This window comes from Panthera pardus, unplaced genomic scaffold (genome assembly GCF_024362965.1).
Source record: "Panthera pardus isolate Hobbes unplaced genomic scaffold, ASM2436296v1 HiC_scaffold_21, whole genome shotgun sequence".
NCBI classification, from domain to species: Eukaryota; Metazoa; Chordata; class Mammalia; order Carnivora; family Felidae; genus Panthera; species Panthera pardus.
The window spans coordinates 33044250-33067488 of record NW_026526777.1 but is presented as its reverse complement, the minus strand read 5'-3'; the positions used below and the strand labels follow the sequence as shown (position 1 = coordinate 33067488).

The 23239-nt window shown below is 34.7% G+C and overlaps 1 protein-coding gene across 1 annotated transcript in view; it reads left to right on the top strand.

Moving 5' to 3' along the window:
• CFHR5 (complement factor H related 5) overlaps positions 1 to 21532 on the top strand; it is a 31473-nt gene extending 9941 nt beyond the window's left edge. Inside the window, exons 4-10 of the mRNA XM_019430467.2 lie at positions 2917 to 3093; positions 4168 to 4350; positions 4501 to 4680; positions 9927 to 10103; positions 17036 to 17218; positions 19731 to 19913; positions 21236 to 21532. Of these exons, the coding sequence (XP_019286012.1) occupies positions 2917 to 3093; positions 4168 to 4350; positions 4501 to 4680; positions 9927 to 10103; positions 17036 to 17218; positions 19731 to 19913; positions 21236 to 21432 (1280 nt within the window). The 3' untranslated portion in view covers positions 21433 to 21532. The remainder of the gene's footprint in view (positions 1 to 2916; positions 3094 to 4167; positions 4351 to 4500; positions 4681 to 9926; positions 10104 to 17035; positions 17219 to 19730; positions 19914 to 21235) is intronic.
• The last annotated feature ends 1707 nt before the right edge of the window (positions 21533 to 23239 follow it).

Genomic DNA, 23239 nt, shown 5'->3' with positions numbered 1-23239 from the left:
GTATATAAAACTTAATATACTTTACATTGTTTCCTAGAATGTTTTATTTGAGGATTTATGGCTAATTCATTTTTATTTTATTTTATTTTTTTATTTTAGAGGGAGAGAGAGCATGAACGGGGGAGAGAGACAGAGGGAGAAAGAGAGAAAATCTTAAGCAGACTCTATGTTCAGTGTGGAGCCCTATGTGGGTCTCAATCCCACAGCCCTGGGATCATGACCTGAGAAATCAAGAGTTCGGTGCTCAACCAACTGAGTCACCCAGGCGCCCACAGTTATTTTTAATAAACGAAAAGTGTGCACTGAAAGAATAATTCTAGGTTGTAGTTTCCCTGGCATAACCCTTATTTTTTTTCTCCTAATGGCCATATTTATTAACTTATCATGACAGTATTTACTAAACAAACACTGATATTTTCAGTGTGGTTATTTTCATAAAAATATTTAAAATCAGATATTGTAGTTGACAGTGGTTTTTGTCTGAATCAGAATATGCTTATCCATTTTTATAAAAATTTATTTATTTTTTTGCTTAGAGAAAAAAATATATATATTAAAAATTTCTTCATGGTCCCTGGGTGGCTCAGTTGGCTACGCATCTGACTTTTGTTCTTGGGTCAGGTCATGATCTCATGGTTCTGGAGTTTGAGCCCCACATTGGGTTCTGTGCTAATGGTGGAGTGCTTGTTTGTGATTCTCTCTCTCCCTCTCCCTCTGCCCCTCCCCGACTCATGCTCTCTCTTTTGCTCTCTTTCTCTCTCTCGCTCTTAAAATAAATAAGTAAACTTAGAAAATAAAAACAGATTGGAAGCAGCATAGATTTCATGGTATGTAGTGAATATGACTGGTGTCATTTGCCCAAATGCTATCGTAAGTACTTTTTTATCCAGGAAATAGAAGCAATTCTGAATATATTTCTTTTCACTAGACTCTTTTGAAAGATATTTCCTAATGGACAATAATCTAAATTTAAGGTGTCTCCATATAGCTTTAAAAGACCAACATTAAATGTTGATATAATAACAGATCTTTGAAAAGCACTTAGCCCTTCCAAAATAAGATTGTTTATATGCCATGTACATTATAATATTTATGACCAAAATTAAAGCTATTTTCAAGGTACCTTGAATTAAAACTGCCTCATAATTCAAAACTAAGCAAACATTACCAAATTTATAGTTGGTTATACATGCTGCAGTCACTTTAGATACTTTATTCCTTGACTTTCATCCTCTTCCGTGTCATTGGATTATTAACTCATAGTTTATAGCCAGAGACTTGGTGTTTTTGTTTATTTTAGAGCAGTTTTGGGTTTCATGACAACATTGAGGGGGAGGTATAGAGATTTCTCTATACTACTTGTGCCACACATGCAAAATAATCTGTCACATTTTCAACTTGACAGGCCAGGGTGCTATTGACAATTGACACATCCCAATTACCCAAAGTCCATAGCTTACATTATAGTTCATTCTTGGTGTTGCACAAAGTCTTTGATTCAAATGCAGCCCAAAATGCCTCAGGTCATGCCAAATCATGCGCCTTTTAAATATGGTTGTACATTTTTTCCCATATGTATTAGTTTTCTACTGCTGCTGTAACAAATTACCATAAACCTAATTACTTAAAACAATACAGACTTATTATCTTACATTTCTAGAGGTGAAAAGTCCTGAAATCAAGATACTGAATCATGTTTCCTTCCGGAAGTCCGAGGAAAGGATCGATCTCTTTGCCTTTTACAGCTTCTAGAAGCCCTTTGCATTTCTTGGCTCATGGCCCTTCGTCATATCACTTCAACCTCTGCTTCTGTTGTCATATTGCCTACTTTGATTCTGACACCTCTGCTCCCTTTTGTAAGAATCCTTTTACATTGGGTCCACTACCACCCAGATAATTCAAAATAAGCTCTCCATCTCAAGTCCTTTAATTTAATCATTTCTGTAAAGTCTGTTTTTCCAAGGAAAGGTAACATATTTGCAGGTTTCAGGGATTAGGACGTGGACATTTTGGGGAGGCCATTATTCTGTCTACAACACTGTGTGATAATTACACTTAAATAAAGCAGCTAGAAAATCCTACATCAGCCAAGATAAATTATTTTCAATAGCTTTTTTCTTTTTTTTGCAATTGGATAAGAAAGGGAATGTAAACAACCAGTAAGTAAAGAACTGTCATGCAAAATTATTGGAATAAAACACAGAGATGCATGGGTACAAATTTTACTAAAGCTGAGTGAGCCACATTCCAGGGGGTTTGTACAAACTGTTATTAAACTATTAAATTGCCGATAACAATGTATAAAACTGGCTAGTTTAAATAGTATTTCTGAGATTTAATTAGAAAATATTTCATCATATTTTTGTGCTTGATTTGAGAGTATTTGTCTTGAATGTCATTTGTATTTTTACATGTGAATTTCAATATTTAATTTTATAAATGAACCACGAATATAGATTAGAAGAGAAAAATACACATACATATTCATATATATATCCATTTTTACCTGAACAAGAAGGCATTCATAATGCACTGGTATTTAGAAAGTTATTATAGATGTGGTTTAGAAAGATATTAGAGATGTGGTTGGGTATAATGGAAAGATTCAGAACACCTAGAAGCAACTTAGCCATGTTGCTTAGCCATTTTTTTGAAAAAGTCCATATACTACATACATTTATTATGGTCCTGAGGAGATTGTCATACAAAATTTTACTTTGCTGTTCAAAATGTTAATTTCTTAAAAGGGGCTTACACATATTTATTGGGTGTAAATAATTAGCTTATTTTTTGAAGGTAAGAATATAAGCATCTCTGCGTATGAAGTCCCCCTAATCTTATTTTTATATTGCACATGTTAAATTTAATTTCACAATGATTATTTCACACATATTTATTTACTTTTATTTTTTTTAGATACAGAATGTCTTGTTCCATTTTTAGAAGCTAACATACATGTTTATCCAAAACAAGAAAAATACACACCTGGAGATGTGTTGCAATTTTCCTGCAGACAAGGACTTGTAAGAGTTGGACCAGATTCAGTTCAATGCTATCATTTTGGATGGTCACCTAATTTTCCAACATGTAAAGGTCAATATTTATTTTAGAGCTGATGAAACAACTTATAAAATTTTATATTAATGTCTATGTATTTTATCGGATCTTATATCTATAATCTGACAAACTGCAAAAAAATGGCAAAAGTAGTATTTTAATTGAGAAGAAGGAGGGATGCTGGGTCATAGATTAGTTATGTTTCCTTTATCAAGGGGTAGTTCTACCTCTGTGCTTTGAAACATGTAATGGAGTTTTATAGATCAAAATATAGTCACCGGGACTGAGAAATGTTAGGGATTTTTCCCCAAACTCAATTTAAAAAAAGAATACTTTAAAAAATATTGTGTGGGCCTTGTTATATTTTATTAAGTAATTAAGAAGTAATCAAATAAACATATGGATTATTCAATATAAAAGAATTATGATTTTTTTACTTGCTTCAGATGATATTACTTTTTCAAAATTTTTGATAGTTATTTTATATATTTAAAGGTATTAATTAATAAAAACTATAATGGCATATGTATATCATATCACATATTTGACAACTACTTACTTTTATATGATATCCAGATCATTGAACTACTTTAAAATCTTCAAGGGTACAATTAATATCTTGGTTATAATAACCTGCACAATATGGGGGGTAGGCGCAATCAGGATATTTGCATATAGAAAGAAGATAAGATTGCCCTAAAAATTGTTAACTTAAAGAAATGCAATAAGATGTTTTGTATATGCTGGTCAGTGTTCTTATTTCTTAGGTATTCTGAAGAATTTAGAAGTCAAATCTTACTATGTCTGTCATTTACTTTAAATTACTTCACAAAAAAATTAATTGGGCAAAATGTAACATTCATATGATCGGTATATGTGTTCATTGTGCATCTTTCTTTGCTCAGAATTATTTATAGAAAAAGCATCAATATTTGAGAAAAAGAATAGACTTTACACAATACACTATGTACACTGTAAAAAGCAAACCTGAAGAAAATAGGAATGTAGCATAAATGTAATTTAGTTCTAGGTCAACCAAAATAGTAACTCCACGTTTTGCCAGATTTATAAGACTATTTAAGCATTATTTAAACAATTTCTTTATGATAGAGCAAGTACAGTCATGTGGTCAACCCCCTCAACTCCCCAATGGTAAAACAAAACAGATAAGGAAAGAAGAATATGGACACAGTGAAATGGTGGAGTATGATTGCAATCCCGCTTTTCTAATGATGGGACCTAAGAACATACAGTGCATCGATGGAGAATGGACAAATCTGCCTACTTGTTTTGGTAAATAGATGTTAATGTTTAAACACAACAGTTTAAACTTTGCACTTTTCATATACGTGTGTGTATATATATATATATATATATATATATTTACATGTATATATTTGAAATATTTTAAAAGTAAGCAGATCTTTTATTACATTTTCTTAGAACACGTGAAAACATGTGGATATGTACCTCACCTCAAGAATGGCTATGCCCAGCCCTCAGTCCCTCCCTATCGACCTGGTGTTTCTGTGGAACTGCACTGCAGAAATGCATATACAATGGTTGGAAATAATGTAATTACTTGTATGGATGGAATGTGGACTGAACTTCCCAAGTGTGTTGGTGAGAATACATTTCTTAAGTTTGTATTTGATTGTTTATAATTTTTTAAGTCAGTAAATATAGCCACACCAGCACATGCTGGTGCCCATCAGGTATTAAACAGGATATAAGATACTTACTAAGTTGTTTGCTCCTAATTACTTAGGAAAGTGAATTTGTAAAGATTTTCTTTGACCTATGAACACTGTGAAAAATTACTGAGATGCTTAGAGCTCTGTGAACCAGGAGAGTTTGGGACTTCTGCTTCGGGGTAATATCAGATTGCTTTTCCTAGGTATCTACCGCTGGATCCTATCTTCACCATGTGATGGAGCTATGCAAAATGGATTTTCCTTAGCTTCTGGATAAGCCATGTTCTTTTAAATCTCTGTGCCTTTCCTCATTTGTGCCTTTGCTCTCTTCCTGAAATGTCTTTCTCTGCTGTAATCATATGCAAAACTATTCACCTTTTAAGAGTCAACTCAAAATTCACTCACCTCTGTAACCTCTCCTGGTTTATTTTCCAGTAGCCATATGCTCATCTCAAAATTCTAGTAGAAGGATATAGCCTCTCCACTGTGTTGTCTGTCTGTACATTTATCATTGTCATGTACCTAATAGATACTTGTCTTCCATTTAGATTATAAAGTGCCAGAATATCAGGGCTCATCTGTATGGACCCAATCTCTAATTCACTGCCTGAGTAATCATTCGCTTACGTTTGCATAAAGTATTTTATGCAATACTCTATTACTTTATTTGCATAAAGTGTTAAGATTCTGTGTCAGTAACTCATTTCATAATTATTTTTGGTTGTTATCCCACAAGCTCCTCCTCTGGGGCACGGTGCACTTGGTATCAGCTCTCTTTTTTGTCTCACATACCCGCACTCTACCTTCTGTTGGTCTAGACTTTGTCATACACATAGGAAGTCTATATAGACGCTGCTTGACATTTTAATTGAATTAATGTCTCAAAACTTGTCCTCATCTCTCCTCCTCAGCCTAAACGTGTTGTAGTCCCAGAGGGGTTCTAGATGAGAAGGCATAGCCAAGGTACTTTGATTCGATTTTTGGTTAAAGTTGAAAAAAATGGGGAAAAAAAGAATGCTGTAAAACATCTGTGTTACACTATTCACAATTGATATTTTTGACATTATTTGCTTTAAATATTTTGTAATAGAATAAATCATTGAAATGAAAACATGAAAGAAAAACAGAAGTATCCATTATCCTATCATCCTCCCAAGGGAAATTCCAATCAAGCAGAAAGTAGCATTTGTACTTTCCATTCTACTTTTTGATATATATATATGTGTGTATATATATATATATATATAGGAGGAAATTTTTGTGTTTTTTCCCCTAAGCTTATGCAAAATTATTGTCTACTTGCAAAGTGCTTTTTTCTTCAACATTGTAATTTTACTGTGTTGTAATCTACCTTGAGAACGTACCTTGCTTTATCACTTCATTACCCTATTGGAAATGGAAATTGTTGTTTTTTTGTTTTTTTTTTTTTGTCCTGGTATAAAAGACATGCTTCAGTGTTTCCTAAAACATACATCTGCAAGTGGAATTGATGGTATTGGATTGTAGATACTTTTGATTTTACAAGGTACTGCCAGATGTATACGGAGACCTTACTCCTCTTGCCCTCACTTGATATTTTAATATTTTTGAACTGGCACCAAGACGGTGGGTCAAAATCATTTCTCGCATTTAATTTCATTTGTCTGACTGATAGTAATATTGAGTGTAAATTCAAGTATTTGTCGGTAGCTAGATTTTCTCTTACGTGCAATGAACATTTTTCTTTAACTTTGTGTTTTCTTTCTCCTTTTAAGATTTGAGTTCTGCATTAAATATTCTCATAATTATATTGCAAACCTTTTAAAGTTTTAAAGTTTTTTTTGCTTTATTTTCTCTATGATGCCTTTTTCATTGGAGGGTTTTGTTTAAACTCAATTGTCAATCTTTCTTTTTTCGATTGTTTGCATGCTTGTGTGTATCTTGTTTAGGAATCCCTCATTTTTTAGGTGCATAAATATATTCCCTTTTATTCTAAGGATTAAAATCTCATTACTAAGATTTATTTTTTTAATTTATTTGTTATATTTATGTTGTATTAGAGTACTTTTGTTTGTGTCGATGTGGAAAACTATGTCAATACTAAGTGAATTGTTCTATTTTCTACTAATATTTATTTCCCCCATGCCATTACTAGTACCCTATTTATATCTATTTCTAGATTATCTATTCTGTTCCCTTAACCTGTTTGTCTATTTTTATAGTAATATGGAAAAAATCATTATTATTACAGCAATCTTTTTTACTTATTATAATCATAGCAACTATTCTTTAAAATGCCCGAATCTATCTGTTTTATTTTATTTTTAATTTTTTTAATGTTTATTTTTGAGAAAGAGAGAGAGAAGAGAGAGAGAGAGAGAATGAGCAGGGGAAGGGCAGAGAGAGGGGGAGACATAGAATCCGAAGCAGGCTCCAGGCTCCGGGCTGTCAGCACAGAGTCTGATGTGGGGCTCGAACTCACAAACCATAAGATCATGACCTGAGCTGAAGTCAGATGCTCAACTGACTGAGCCACCCATGCGCCCCTCTATCTGTATTTTAAAACTAAATTCTTTGATAATTCTGGTTCAATTTTGTTTGGGATTACATGAAATTTGTAAATTTGGCCAGAATTGCAATTTTATTTATTATTGATTCTTCCTCCCATGAATATAATGCATCAATCTATTTAGTCAGGTCTTATATTAAAATTTATATATAATAATATACATTTCTCATTAAAATTATTTCTAAATAAGCTTTTCCCCTAAGTTCTTTGGGATTCTATTGATAAAATAAATGAGATCTTTTATTAATTTATATATTTGAAGAGTTATACTTTCTATATACAGGATTATATTTTATTTTGAGATCTTTTATTAATTTATATATTTGAAGAGTTATACTTTCTATATACAGGATTATGTTTTATTTTGAGATCTTTCATTAATTTATATATTTGAAGAGTTATACTTTCTATATACAGGATTATATTTTATTTTGTATATTGGTTTTGTCTCCAGCAATCTTGCTAAATTCCCATATTAGTTCTAATAATGAATTTGGATATTTTATTTTTATAAATAATCACAATTTAATCTCTTTTATTTTATTTCTTTAGTTCATAAACTATCTCTACATGGTCCAGAAACAACCACCAAAATAACAACCATGTAGCCTGAGTTCTATTTACGTCTGGGATATTTGGATTCTCCTCTTAGAGAAAGAGTTGAAGGCAGGACCTAGGAACTAGGCCTGATTCTTACTCTTCCTGTGCCTCTAAATCTTTTAACTCTATTCCAGATTTTCTGATCAGCTTGTCCATTTTCTTCCGCAGAAGTAGTGAAATCTCTTTCAGGTTTTTCTATCAATCCATCAGGCTGTGTGCTGTGCTCTCTCAACTGCATTCAAGCAGTCTTGGGCTCTCAGCCGTAATGTATAAGTATGTGCAAGTTTTGTCCTGATACCCTCAGATACTGTTCTCCTTCGTCCTATCTCCAGAAATCTCAAAATATGAAAGCCTTTAATTCTGAGCTTTAAAAACTGGCACTCTCTGTTGCTGTTCTTCAAGATTCTAAAGTGGAAAACCCAGACCCACTCTCTTCCCTCATTTCCTAGACTTTTGGATTATCAACTGACCTACCCACTTCTGGTGATGAAAACTGTCGCTGTTGTGCTTCTTTAAGCCTGGCAGACACCTTGGCCACTGGCAATTCATGATGACCTACAGGGAGGGAATGTTTTCCAGCCCCGAGAGACTGGACTCTGTTATAAAAAGGTGTAAATTGTATGTGCTCATGGTCAACAATTATTATATGAGGGAAATACAGATACCCAATCACTAGCATCACACAGGGGAGATTTAGAACATTGATTTAAAAACACTTGGAAGAAAAGCAGTAGCAGAGCAATTCATGTCTCATTATGCCATCCTTGGACACCCTAAGGAAAGATTCCGTGATGAGCTACATATTTATGGACAAAAGGGAAGAATCGTAACAATAAAAACTATGTAGACAAGCATGTGGCCCATTGTGAATGTATGTTCTAAGGCTCAATAGTGTTGCTATCAGGGGGTTCTTCCTGTGAGCATACTCTGACTTCTTGCGTCAGGGTCTTTACTGAGCTTCTGAAATGTGGGAGTAATTGAACCTCAAGGGAAATCCAGACTTATCTCTCCTAGTACTGTACTTCCCACAGATATGTGGTTATTTAGTGGGAAACAATCAGATACGCATATCTTTTCATGGCCTTTAAAAACTAGGCTGACTCTGGAAAACAGTGTGGAGGTTCCTCAGAAAATTAAAAATAGACCTACCCTATGACCCAGCAATAGCACTGCTAGGAATTTACCCAAGGGATACAGGAGTACTGATGCACAGGGGCACTTGTACCCCAATGTTTATAGCAGCACTCTCAACAATAGCCAAATTGTGGAAAGAGCCTAAATGTCCATCAACTGATGAATGGATAAAGAAATTGTGGTTTATATACACAATGGAGTACTACATAGCAATGAGAAAGAATGAAATATGGCCCTTTGTAGCAACGTGGATGGAACTGGAGAGTGTGATGCTAAGTGAAATAAGCCATACAGAGAAAGACAGATACCATATGTTTTCACTCTTATGTGGATCCTGAGAAATTAACAGAAACCCATGGGGGAGGGGAAGGAAAAAAAAAAAGAGGTTAGAGTGGGAGAGAGCCAAAGCATAAGAGACTGTTAAAAACTGAGAACAAACTGAGGGTTGATGGGGGGTGGGAGGGAGGGGAGGGTGGGGGATGGGTATTGAGGAGGGCACCTTTTGGGATGAGCACTGGGTGTTGTATGGAAACCAATTTGACAATAAATTTCATATATTGAAAAAAAAAAAAAAAAACTAGGCTGAATGAAGTTTCATAAGGACTGTTCTCCAGTCAAAACCCTGGACCAGACTAATCCATCTTGCATTCCCATTTCCTAAGCAACTTTGACATATTTTTCTGTCATTCAAAATGGAACACAGCTTTTAATTTTCTTTCTCATTTTTTCAACAGCCAGTATAGCCTACGCAATGAAATTAGTTTTATGTGATATGGCCTAAAGGCATCAAACATGATTTCATTATACCGCTAATATTTCAGATATTTTACTGAAATAATTGCTAGTTTCTGTTCAATATTCTGCTCATGTATCAATATTTTCCTTTTGAATAGCAACAGACCAACTTAAGAGTTGCAAAATACCAAATTTTTATCGAAGAAAACTGCTAAGTCCGCGTATGCCTGAATATAATCATAATGCCAGAATAAATTACAGATGTTTGGGGAACAGTGCACAGATGCAAATATCCTGCATAAATGGAAACTGGTATCCTGAACCAAACTGCAGAGGTAAGATTTGTTTTAGAGATATTTTTGTAAGAGAAAAAAACCCAGATTTTGTAGAACTTATTTCATCTTTATCAGAAAAGTTGTCTTGTAATTAGCATGTTTTTAAATTAAATTGTTTATTGCGTCACATAAATTTTTAAGTTGATGGTGAAGATAGAAACTACTCACAACACTATTTTCAAATATTATCACTTAAGAGCCCTTGCCTTCCGGTAAAGGTGATGAAGTAAACCCATTTTTACTCTGTTACAATCTCTTGAATGATAAAAGAAAAAAAAAAAAAGAACGGTAAAAATAGAACAAAAACTCAATCTTCAATGATGTTGGGAAACAACTAAAACCCAAATGACACACTGTGAAGGTTAAACTAACAGACATGACAAAGTCTGGACCAAAAGTAGAAATTAGTCTGGGAAGAAAAATGATCAAGGAATTATTTTCCTAATATTAAATCTCACATTCCTCAAAGGCTTGTTTTCAAATTATTTAATTTGAGCAACAGGATTATAAATTACAAACAATTATAAAGTGGGCACCATATTAAATTAAAATAAACCAGGCATAGAAAAGATATAATGCTTACAGAGAAATAACAAGATAGAGAAAACAGAGTAGACTTCAGACTTCTCACCAGCAATAATATAAGAAGCCAGGATAAAATGGAGCATTATCTTCAAAGTGCTTAGAAAAAGTAATTGGCAACCAGTGTTTTCCATACCCAAAGTATATATTGATGATTACAAAATAAATACATGTTTAAACACAGGAGAGATGAAGGGAATTTACCACTCAAAATCATCCTTTGAAATAAATCATATAAAATATATATCGGCAAGATGAAATATTAATTCTTAACAAAAGAATGTGGTGTTATCAGAAATTGTGAGGGTAAAAAGTAAAATATATTAAATTTAAAGAAGTAATAATTTCAAGAAGCTAGGGTAACTATATTTTGTTTAAAACCACGAAAATGTTTTTATTTTTGTTAAATTTCTTTATTCAATATATTTTTATTTTTATGTAAGGAAGTGAAGTATTGCTCTGAGTGTTTCAACCATTTTAAAGCCTTTTCTGTGCCCATGTAATGTTTACATTAATCTGTTATTGTGCATTAAATAATTCTCATAAGTTTCAAATATTAATACCCTATAGATTACTTTTTATAACCACAAAGAAATAATACTTAAAAGTAATAATAATATCTATCTACTTCCTTACCCTTCATTTTGTGAAATAATTCACTTCCAAATAACCTAATAACATAGTGTTTACACTACTAAGAACTATAATTCTCAGAGCATATAGTAAAACCCCTTAGAGGCAACCTAACCAAAATTTAGAGTGAAATGTATAGCCTTAAAATAATAAGTTTGGATCTAGTATCTATCTATCTATCTATCTATCTATCTATCTATCATCTATCTTTCATCTATTATCTATCTCCCCTAGGCTAGGAAAAGTAAACTCCAGATATTAGGAGGCAAAATAATAAATGTAAAAGAAGATATGAATGAAATAGAATATTTTACTTACAGCTGATCTGGGAAATAACAATAATTTTATAAAGGTTAATGAGCAGACCTAGCTAATCAATTCTACTCTAGTCAAGAAGAATGGTGGGTAGGTCCAAATAAACATTTCTATAAGCCAAAATTAGATGAATATACAAATATAAGAAAAATAATATAAGAATACAGTTTTGAAAATGAAGGAGTTAAAAACATTAATTGAAAAGGAAAATCCCATGAAAAGGGCATTTACAGATCTTAGGAGAATGCTGTTTCTGGAGATTTCCCTTAACCTAGGGTACTTGTCTTGACAAAGTTCTAGCAATCCTGGATTTCAAGTCCATTTTTCCATTGGAGTTATTTCACTCCCCACAGTTGACTTTTCATGGAAAGCCCTTTTAAGACAACCCACAGCTAGCCTTTACCTGTGGTTTCCATCCTAGCCACTGAGATTTGGAAATGGAAAATATCACCAGTGCAGGCATGCCTTTAAGTGTTACCAGACAGACTACTTCAGTTATTCTCAAATTTCAAGTGTGAGTCAGAAACTGTTCTTTGTACCATTAATTCCCTGGGAAAAGCAGTTGTATAGAAGCTTCCTACTTTCACTTGGCCTAAGTGGAATGTGATTTTACCCTTCTCTCTCCCATGATACAACATGCAGACAGCACTCTTTAAGGAAACCTTTACTACTGGCTCTTTAAAACTCATCCTTTTAGCCTCTCATGCGTGCAATACCAGTTTAATGGGAGCAGAGCATAATTTATAATCTCTTGGCATGTCTTTAAAAAGTTTTTTATTGGGGTGTCTGGGTGACTCAGTCAATTGAGCATCCCACTCATGATTTCATCTCAGGTCATGATCTCATGGCTTGTGAGACTGAGCCCCACGTCAGGCCCTGTGCTGAAAGCATGGAGCCTGCTTAGGCTTCTCTCTCTCTGCCCCTCCCCTGCTTGCATGCTCTCTCTGTTTCTAAAAAAAAAAAAAAAAAAAAAAGTTTTTTTATCATCTCATTTTAAATCTTGGTATAATTGAATTTGGAAGACTAGGCAAAGGAAAGAAGAATATTCTTATTTTAAAGCTTTGTGTTGCATATACAAACATGTATGGGTCTCAAAACATCATAGTTCATGAAAAAAGCAAGTTGCCTTACGATATGCTATAGTATAGCCCTTATAAATGCTAAAAAATAAATAAATTCACAGACACGAATTTTTCTTGTTTTCCAGATATAAGTAACATTGTCTTCTTCCTTTTCTTAATAAAAGAAACTAGATCCTGCAGCTATAGTAAAGTTCCTCTTGTGGCCTCACTGGTTTCCTCATTTTTCCTTCTACTTAATCACATATGTGTAATTTCTAGTTTTTATTTTCTCTAAACACATACATGTGAATCCACATTTAATATCCACAAGAGGAACTTTACTATAGCTGTAGAATCTAGTTTCTTTTATTAAGAAAAGGAAGAAGACAATGTTACTTATACCCGTAAAACAAGAAAAATCAAGATAAAGTATGAAATTATAGTTTTTTTTTTTAATTTGAGAGAGAGAGAAAGAAAGCATGTGTGAGTGGGCAGAGGGGCCGGGGTGGGGGGGGGGGGGTAGAGAGAGAGAGAAAGAGAGAAAGACAGGGAGGGAGAGAGAGAGAGAGAGAGAGAGAGAGAGAGAGAGAGAAGAGAGGAAGAGAGAGAGAATCTTAATCAGGCTGGATGCTCAACGCAGAGCCCAATGCAGGGCTTGATCCTATGACCCTGGGATCATGACCTGAACCAAAATCAAGAGTGACTGAGCCACCTAAGCACCTCTAAAATTATAGTTTTTTTTTTTTTTATTTTAAACAGTCTTATAAGAGAGCTAAGAAACCAACGAATGAAATTCCAGAATATAATATGCCCCTCCAAGGAAAAAAGCAAGTCACATTGCTGCTCTTATCCTTCCTGGAACAGTGAAAGGATGAGAAAGCCACTAGAAACATAAACATAAATAAAATAGCAGAGGTTTTTTGTGTTTTTTTTTTAACACTTATTTACTTTTGAGAGAGAGAGAGAGAGAGAGAGAGCACTAGTGGGAGAGGGGCAGAGAGAGAGAGAGGGAGACAGAATCTGAAGCAGGCTCCAGGCTCTGAGCTGTCAGCACAGAGCCCGTTGCAGGGCTCAAACCCACGAACCGTAAGATCATGACCTGAGCCGAAACTGGACGCTTGACCAACTGAGCGACCCAGGCGCCACAAAATAGCAGAGTTTTAAAAGAAAATTTACAAGTGGTATGAAGGCTAGCACAACTGTTAAAATTTTCAGAGTCCTGAAACAAACAACCAAAACATCTGTCAACCTTTTCCAAGTGCCCTGCTAAAGTCTGATGTTAGGGTTAGAAAATAAAAAGAAAGCATCTGGGAAATCTGTCTCCCTCTGATCCTCAATGTTGAGATGACTTCAGAATGCTCACCTCTCTTTTCCTGGAGTTTCCTTTGGAGTCCTGAGTTCCATTTCCGTATTATATTTCCTGGTCAGTTCTTCATCTTGGCAGGATCGACACAAAAAATCTTGGGGAAAAGAAAATGGGATTATTGCTTTATTGCTGCTTAAATCCCAGAAGTTTTTTTGTGTAAATATTTTCACTTCCTGACAACCCCCCTTCTCCTTTCCAGTCTACTCATACCCTTAACTCCATTTGGGGAAAAAATGTAGTTTGGGCCAAATGACAAAAACAAGACATCCTGCCGCTCTCATTCCCCATGATGCTTTATGTTTGTCTGAGAGAGCCACTCAAGTGACTCTGGAATAAAACATATCTGCCTATATGGAGAAGCAGCAGCATTAAAAATATTACACCTTAATGGTACTTCATTATTAATCCTATTATCATATCATACACATTAATATCTATTCTGTATTGTTGATTTCACATCAGAACCTAATATGTTTGTGTATTAGATAAGGCGGTATATAATGTACCATTCCTCCATTGCTGGTTGTCAGATTACTGATAGTTTTAATACTAAAAATTCTATAAAATATACAGAACACATTAACAATGGTATTTAAAATCCCCAAATATTCGATATGAGCTAGATAAAAATCATAAACATTTGATTTATTGCATCAACTTGATTTTCTTAAAGGTTGTACTTATACATAATAAAATTATATTTCCAGAATGAGGTAGAAAACTGAGGAGGAAGCTTTCCTGAAAGCTGAAAGAAGAGTTTAATAACAATTTCGAGAAATGGTGGTAGGTGGCAGGTGGAGATTAGGTGAGGATATTATCAAGTGGCAAATATTTGTCACTCAAATTGCCAGACTTATTTTTTTCTTTTTTTATTTTACAGAGAGAGAATGAGAGCAAGCGTGAGTGGGGGAGAGGGACAGAAGGGGAGAGAGAGAGAGAGAAAGAGAATTTTAAGGAGGCTCCACACTCAGTGCAGAGCCCAATGTGGGGCTCAATCCCACGACCCTGCGATCACGACCTGAATCGAAATCAAGAGTTGGACGCTCAACTGACTGAGCCACCCAGGCGCCTGCCAGACTTACTCTTAAGAAACACAACAAAGTCCTTCATTTTACAGACCAGGAATACAAGACCCCAAGAAGTCACTTAGCCAAAATCAAGACTGGAACTCGTTTCTTGGTTCTTATATTAGTGCTGTTTCAACTACACTATATCTATACTAGGTTGAAATTTCTAAAGACAATGTCCATACTTCTGTAACAAAAGTAAGTTGGACAACTGACATAATCATGCATAATATTTTTACCTAAAATATAATAGCAATGATATTTGAATATTTAACTTGGTTAGTTGGGACTTGGTTTACATTTTTTAAATTATTATTTATATGTTTGAGATTACAGACAATGTCAACCTTCCTATTTCCCCATTTGGGACTTCTAGGAGGTAAACAGCACATGGTTGCTGATTCCCAAGATTGGCATCACACACCTTAATGCTCAGTCAAGAGTCTTGATGAAATTCAACAAGTATTCATCCTTGTGACTTTGTATTTAAATAAAAATATTTGCACACCTAAACAGAAATGAATAAATGACACTACAAAATTCTTCAACAAAGGGGAAATGGGACACCCAAAGTAGGAAAACGTCTACGTAACAGAGCAAACTGCCCCATCTATCTATTGAATGTGTCTTATCTTCTTTTCATGTACTTTTCATAGCTTGTCCTCTGGCCTATGAGCCAGACTTCACCAACAGAAAATGTGCAATAACAGTAATATCAGGCTATTCTTTATCTTCTTTTGCAGAGTTAGTTGAGCCAAAACAGATAATTAAAGACTGACCCTGTTAAAGGTTGACTAGAATAATGATGACACTGGAATGAAATTCTTTTATGCCATATATTTCTTAAACCAATAAACAAATAGGGCAAGTCATATAGAGCATAGAAATATGCTTGAGTGGTCCCACCTCTCAGAGAACCCTCTGGGTTTTCACAGAAATAGCTTTTGTTTACAGGATTTGAAGTATAGAATTCTAATGTGCCTTCCTTTCCTTGAAAAAATAAACCCAATGTAAAATTCAGGTTCCAGGTAGTATGTGTGTTTTCGCTGAAATTATACTGATCTTAGGTTCTACTCACATAATTTTGGAAATGTTTACTATAAATTATTAGTATATTTTTGAATGTAGTGAAACCAGGAGAGATAAGCTCACTCTTCTATATTGGTTTTAAAAGAAAGTAGTATAGTGGGAGATAAAAAATATGTATTAATTTCTTTGTAATAATTTTGAAGGGAAGTACCACTTTAGCAGCTTCTGTCCTGGGGTGGGGGGTGGAGAATGAACTGAAGAACACTGTATGACTCCAGGTCAGGAGGTGGGACTGTGGCTCAGTTAATGATGTTTTGGCATCCAAATTGGCCATTTAAAATTTATCCCTTAGAACAAACCAAGCAACCAAAAGTAAGTTAATTTCTACTCAAACAGAAGCATTCTAATTACATTGATCACCAGTCATTGTCATGTTTAGAACAAAAGGCAAATCACGAAAGCTTTTATTGAGATCAAAGGTTAGGTTATTAAGGGAAGTCTTAATTGGTTCCCTCATTACTATTACCAATTTAATTTTTTTGTGTTCACTTGTTTGAATAACATGTGCATAACTTATTTGAATCATATAAATTAGCTAGAAAAAACTAAAAGGGTTAATTTGTACAAGAGACAGAATAATGAATAGGAAATAGAAGGGAACACCAGAGAAATTTTAATCTGATGGTTGTACCCCAAAAGTGCTTGTTAAACCTTAAACTATGTTAACATAAAGTACATTTGTCACTATAGCATCATATATATACCTAAAAATATACATACACACACAATCGTTATACTGAAATATACTGAAATATTATCTTGTTGAGCTGTTTTCTTTAGATTTTATTAATCAAATAAGTTAATTCCAATATTTTCTAGGAAAAGAGACACAACTCTGCCCACCTCCACCTCAGATACCTAATGCTCAGAATATGCTAACCACAGTGAATTATCAGGATGGAGAAAAAGTAGCTGTTCTTTGCAAAGAAAATTATCTACTTCACGGAGCAAGAGAAATTGTGTGTAAAAGTGGAAAATGGCAGTCATTACCCCAGTGTATTGGTTAGTAGTTTATTTCTAAATAATGTTATTGAAAAAGTATTTACTAATCTTCTTTGCTTTATCTAAAGAAAAGGAAAAAGAATTTATGATTTATGTGGTGCACCGTATTTTGAAGCATTAAATTGTCATCTAGTTACTCAATGCTGTCACTTTTAAAAACTGTTTCTTTAGGAGGTATTTACAACAGTGACCATATAAGAAAGAAGCTTGAGGTCTTTACTGGATATCCACTTTTATTAAGTGTGTTTACTTGATATGCAGCTTAAGATACAGAATGGGCAATTGGGAGTGGTCAGGGCTAGGATGTAAACTTGGTAACTGCTAGTATATAGATGATTTCTAAAGCTACAGGACTGGATGGGATCACATGGAGAGTTCAAATGGCTAACAAAGAGAGGAGGTCGAAGGGACAGCCTTGGAGACTCTCCATTATTAGAGATCTGGGAAATGAGGAGTAGCCAGATAGTACCCAGAAAAACTAGGGAAGGCTGATAAAATGATTCTAGGACACAATTACATTGTGTGTGTTGGGGGAGGCGGGGTTCCCCCACATCCAACAAGCAACTCTTAGACACCTGCTAGGTGTCCTACAATTCAACTCAATTCTGACACTATGCAGGGCTAGCATCAGATTTCTACAGGTTAAGAACTCAGTCTTAGAAGACTGCTTCTCGTATCCACTTCAGATGCCAGTCGCACATCTAGGTTGCCATCTGTGTGTTTCTGACTGACTGACTATAGCTTGGAGGTTCCCACAACCCCCCTCCTTGTGTTTGATTAATTTGCTAGAGCAGTTTGCAGAACTCAGAGAAACATTTACTTACTAGATTATGGGTTTATTATAAAAGTATATAACTCAGGAACAGCCAGACGGAAGAGATGTATAGGACAAGGTATGGGGAAAGGGCACAAGACTTCCATGCCCTTTCCAGCCACCACTTTTCCCACATCTCCATGTATTTACCAAGAAACTCTCAGAACCTTGTCCTTTTGGGGTTTTATGGAGGCTTCATTACATAGGCATGATTGATTAAGCCATTAGCCATTGGTGATTGATTCAACCTCCAGCCCTTATCTCTTCCCCTGTAGGTCAAGATGGGAATGAAAGTTCCAACCCCCTCATCACATGGTTAGCCCTCCTGGCAACCAGGTTATCCTCTGGTGACCTACGGGTCTTATAAAAGTCATCTCACGAACATAACAGAAGACACATTTACTTCTCTCATCATTTGTGAAATTCCAAGAGTTTTAGGATCTCTGTGCCAGGAATGGGGAATAATACCAAATATTTATCATAAATCACATTATCAGAGCTGGTGTCCCAGAAGCAATATCAAGGACATACTTCAGAAGGACATGTTACACAATATCATTCAAAAGGTGGGCAAGCATGTCAAAGACTACTTAGAACTGGACGAGATGACTGATAATTGAACAATGGATTTAGGTACCTAAAGTTATTGGTAGCTCTGCTTAGAGGTATTTCAGCACTGGGAAATACCTAACTGCAGTGTGTTCCAGAGAGAATGTGGGCTGATAAAGTAAGATCAGGGATGATAGGAAACAAGTAGGTTTGCTCTAAAGGGACGAGAGAAATGAGGCAGTAGCTGGATATGGGGTGTGGATAAAGGGAAATTTTACCTTACATTGTGACATTTTCAACACGTTTGTATGTCGATGAATGATTTGGTAGAGAAGGACAAATTAATACAGCCAAAAGGGACGATTCATGGTCTTTGCTGAGTTTAATGGAGAAAGAATCTAGTGCCCACGTGAAAGAGTTAGTCCGAGAAAAATACAGGAAGAGTCACTCAATGAAACAAGAAATAGAAGAAGTTATTCAGGATAAGATTATTTATTTGGCCATTTCATATCTATATCCTTGGTGATATGTAGGAAGATAAATCAGTACAATGGAATGTATCCTAGCCATTCTTAACATGAAGTTGAAATTTTTATTGACAGAGAAAGATGCCTACGCTATTATTTGGAATTGGAAAATAAATGGAAGGCAGTAGGTCAATAATTCATTTCACAGGTACATGCTACTTGCAGAAAGTAACAGTTGTCCCAGAGAATAGAAATGGGAAGGGAGTTATTTATTTTTACCTTTCCTCTTTAAATAAAAAAAAATTTATGGAGGAGGTGGACAGTAGACCAGATAAGATTTACTTATCTGTTCATCACACGTTAAATAAAAACTATTCCTAGTTGCATGCCCTTATAATACATATGTACTCAATACCCAAGTTTATTTGACTTATGGGTGCCCTTATAATACGTGCTCTTATAAGATATATGTACTCAGTACTTAAGTGTATTTGACTTATGGGTGAAGGGAGGCACTATAATTTTTGGTTATCAGGTTATATTGTAGAAATTATAGAATGAGTTATTTGAGCTTGCAGACATCATATTAAACATCGAACATATAATATAAAGAAATGTATTTATACTAATTTATTTAAACTACATATCGGTTTTCTCTCAACACATAAATGTTATTTTCCAGAGTCAACACAATATTGTGGTTCCCCTCCACCTATTAGCAATGGAGATATCACCTCATTCCCATTAACAGTATATCCTCCAGGATCAAAAGTCCAGTACCATTGCCAGTCTTTCTATGAACTTCGGGGCTCCATAGATGTAACGTGCAGAAATGGACAGTGGTCAGAACCACCAAAATGCATAGGTGAGTTTGTCGTATTCTCCTAGAGTCTGAGATTTGATATTCATAGTAAAGCTCTCATGGACTAATGTCATGGGATGATTTTTACTTAAGTTCAGTTCAGCTGAAAACCTATCTGACATGGATTCACTTAGCGAGTATTTGGTGGAGCTAGGAATCAGATACAGCAATCTGGTTCCAAATTTCATGTAGTTAAGCCTGAGGCTATGGTGGCCTCTCCTGTCTACAAAAAAGTGAGGGAGAAAAAAGATCAACCTCACTCTAACAGTAAAAGGACTGGTCTATCATATGTCATCAGGAAAATACTTGGTAATGTACCTTAGAATCCTGGGCATGGACAGATCTAGGTACGAAAAGAAGTTCCTTATGGTCACCACTGCCTAGGATGGCTCCTCAAATTTAACCATGTGCTTATTTTTAAAACTCAGAACAATTCCCATATCAGAGATGATGGGCTATAGAGAACATGCTGCTTAGTACTGCTGGGCATGCTATTTACTCAGGGAAATGTTACCTCTAAAAATGCTAAATTTAAAAATGAATGAGGGGACTCTGATCATGGGGGGAAGGTAATACTGCTTTCCTACAGAAATCAATGTTGCAAAAAAGTGACAACCCACTGATAATTACTTTGTGGAAAAGGAGCTCTAAATAAGAAATATAATAGCTAATATAATAGCAAGTAGAATTTTTGGTCTTATTGATAAATAATTACCTTCGAGAATATGCTAAGTGAATATTTTAAGAGATGGTTGGTTTTTATATATATTGTGCCTTCTTCAGTCCACTTTCTGCACCGTATATCTGATAGACAGAAGTAAACTTGTTTTTACTGTAATATTTAGTAAGATGTTAATACATCCGTATGCTCAAACTATGCACATTTTGGAAACAATGTAAAAGAGAATCCTGAGTTGGGAAAGGAGGGTGAATAACACTGACCCTAACAGAACATTTTAATTTAATCCTATATGGCATGTGGTTTTTAGGCATGTAAAGCACAGTAACTGAGAGCACAGACTCTGAAGTCAAACTGCCAGGGTCCATATTCTGGTTCAAAATACTCATTAAGTTATGTGACCTTGGAGAAATTACTCAGTCTTTCTGAGCCCCCATCTCCTGTTGTGTAGCTCAGGGAAATGATGCACAGTGTTTAGAGATAAGGCAAAGTACTAAGAACAGTACTGGGCAAACTCAATAAATATTAGCTTTTAATATCCTTTCATAAATTTTATTTAATTCCAAAATATTCTTAAAAGAAATGTCACTACTCTTGGAAAGGGAAAGGTATATTATTAATGATGTATTTTTTTTAATTCTTTCAGATGCATGTATAATATCTGAAGATAACATGAACAAATATAACGTGCAGTTAAGAGGAAAAGACACCAAAAAACTTTATGTAAAAACAGGGGATTTTGTTGAATTTGAATGTAAATGGCCACATAAAGCAAACACGTCAATACAGTCATTTCGGGCAATCTGTCAGGAAGGGGAAGTTGAATATCCCAGATGTGAATGAAACAAGCGTTAATTTCCCTGAATATAAATTTTAAAGTAATGCTATATGTATGTTGTAAGTATGCATTATATAGGCAATTCTATAATGTATTTATTCTTTCGAGTGTTGCTTATCTCAGTTTTATTTTGAACTCTGAATTTTCAGAGATTCACAAATTTATAAACCAAGAGCAACGCTTCACTTATTAGGTGGACCATATTATACCTGGGTCAAATCATAGTGCTGGGTCTCCTGTTCATATATTACCCACAGAAAGTGAGCATGGGCCTCAATTCAGTACTTTGTCCCATCTAACCTCTTCTAATTGTCTAAAATGTATAAGACAACTTCAAGGCTTTCCATCCTTCTATCACATCATAAAATATAAAAACTGTAGGGTGCCTGGGTGGCTCAGTCCGTTAAACATCCGACATTGGCTCAGGTCATGATCTCACATTTCATTAAGTTCGAGCCCCGCGTCGAGCTCTGTGCTGACAGCTCAGAGCCTGGAGCCTGCTTTGGATTCTGTGTCTCCCCTCTCTCTGCTCCTTCCCTGCTCACTCTCTGTCTCCCTCTTTCTAAAAAATAAATAAACATTAAAAAAATGTTTCCTAAATACAAAAACTGTCACCTTTTATGCTTGTAGCAAGCATTAGTAAATATTAAAAAGTCCTCTGATGGGAGGCTGATTACTCATCAAATACTAAATACACCATCTTCCACAAATGGGTGGAAGACTAAAATTTTTACAAATCCTAGTGCAGAACTTCTATTATAGTCAAGATGTGATACATGCATACAAAAAGGTAACCATAAATGAAGATTATTAGGTTACAATAGTGCATCTATAGGATTATCTAGATATGCATACATACTTAAAAAAGATTGAGAGTAAACACAAAGTTTGGCTGTAATAATTCTATGTGGTCTGTGGTTTCAGAAATTAGAATACTTGTAAATTTTTATATTCCTACATTTTATAATTTTTCATTTTGAATTATATTACTTTTACAGTTAGATGAGAGTTATCAAGAACTGTGATTAGAGACCAAGAAAGTAGAAGATTGAGAGTATAAGAACTCTGTGCTGTGGGCCAGGAGGCTGACTTCATACCAAAGCTCCATTATTTTTTGATGTACCATAGTTTGGGGAAATACTGAACAGGAACTTTTAGAAATGTCCTTTGCATGTTCCTGTATTTTAGGTAGCATAGTATAGTTAAAACATTTTTTTGGCCAGCAAGTTTTTTTTAAGTATCTATGAAAATGGTGACAACAATTTCTTAAAATCTTCATGACTAGAGATACAGCAATAGATTTTTAGATAAGACATCAAAACAAACAATCAAGAAATAGAGAAATTGGACTTTATCAAGACTAAAAACCCTCATTCTTTAAACAATGCTAATAAGAAAATGAAAGCATGCAGATATAATCGGAAAAAATAGCTGCAAATTATATATCTGATAAGGGACTCGTATCCAGAATTAAAGAACTCTTACGAGTGAAAATAGAAAGACAACCTGATTTTAAAATGAGCAAAAGGTCTAAACAGACATTTCTCCAAAAAAGATGTACGAATGGCCAAAAAACACATGAAAAGATACCTAACACCATCAATCATTAAGTAACTAAATCAAAATCTCCATGAGATAGTACTTCCCACCCACTAGGATGGCTATAATCAGTCAGATGGTAACAACTATTGTTAAGAATGTGGAAAAATTAGAACACATATACACTACTGATGGGAATGTAAAGCAATACGCCCAATTTGGAAAATAATTTGGAAGTTCTTTGAAAGGTTGAAATAGAGTTATCATAGACTC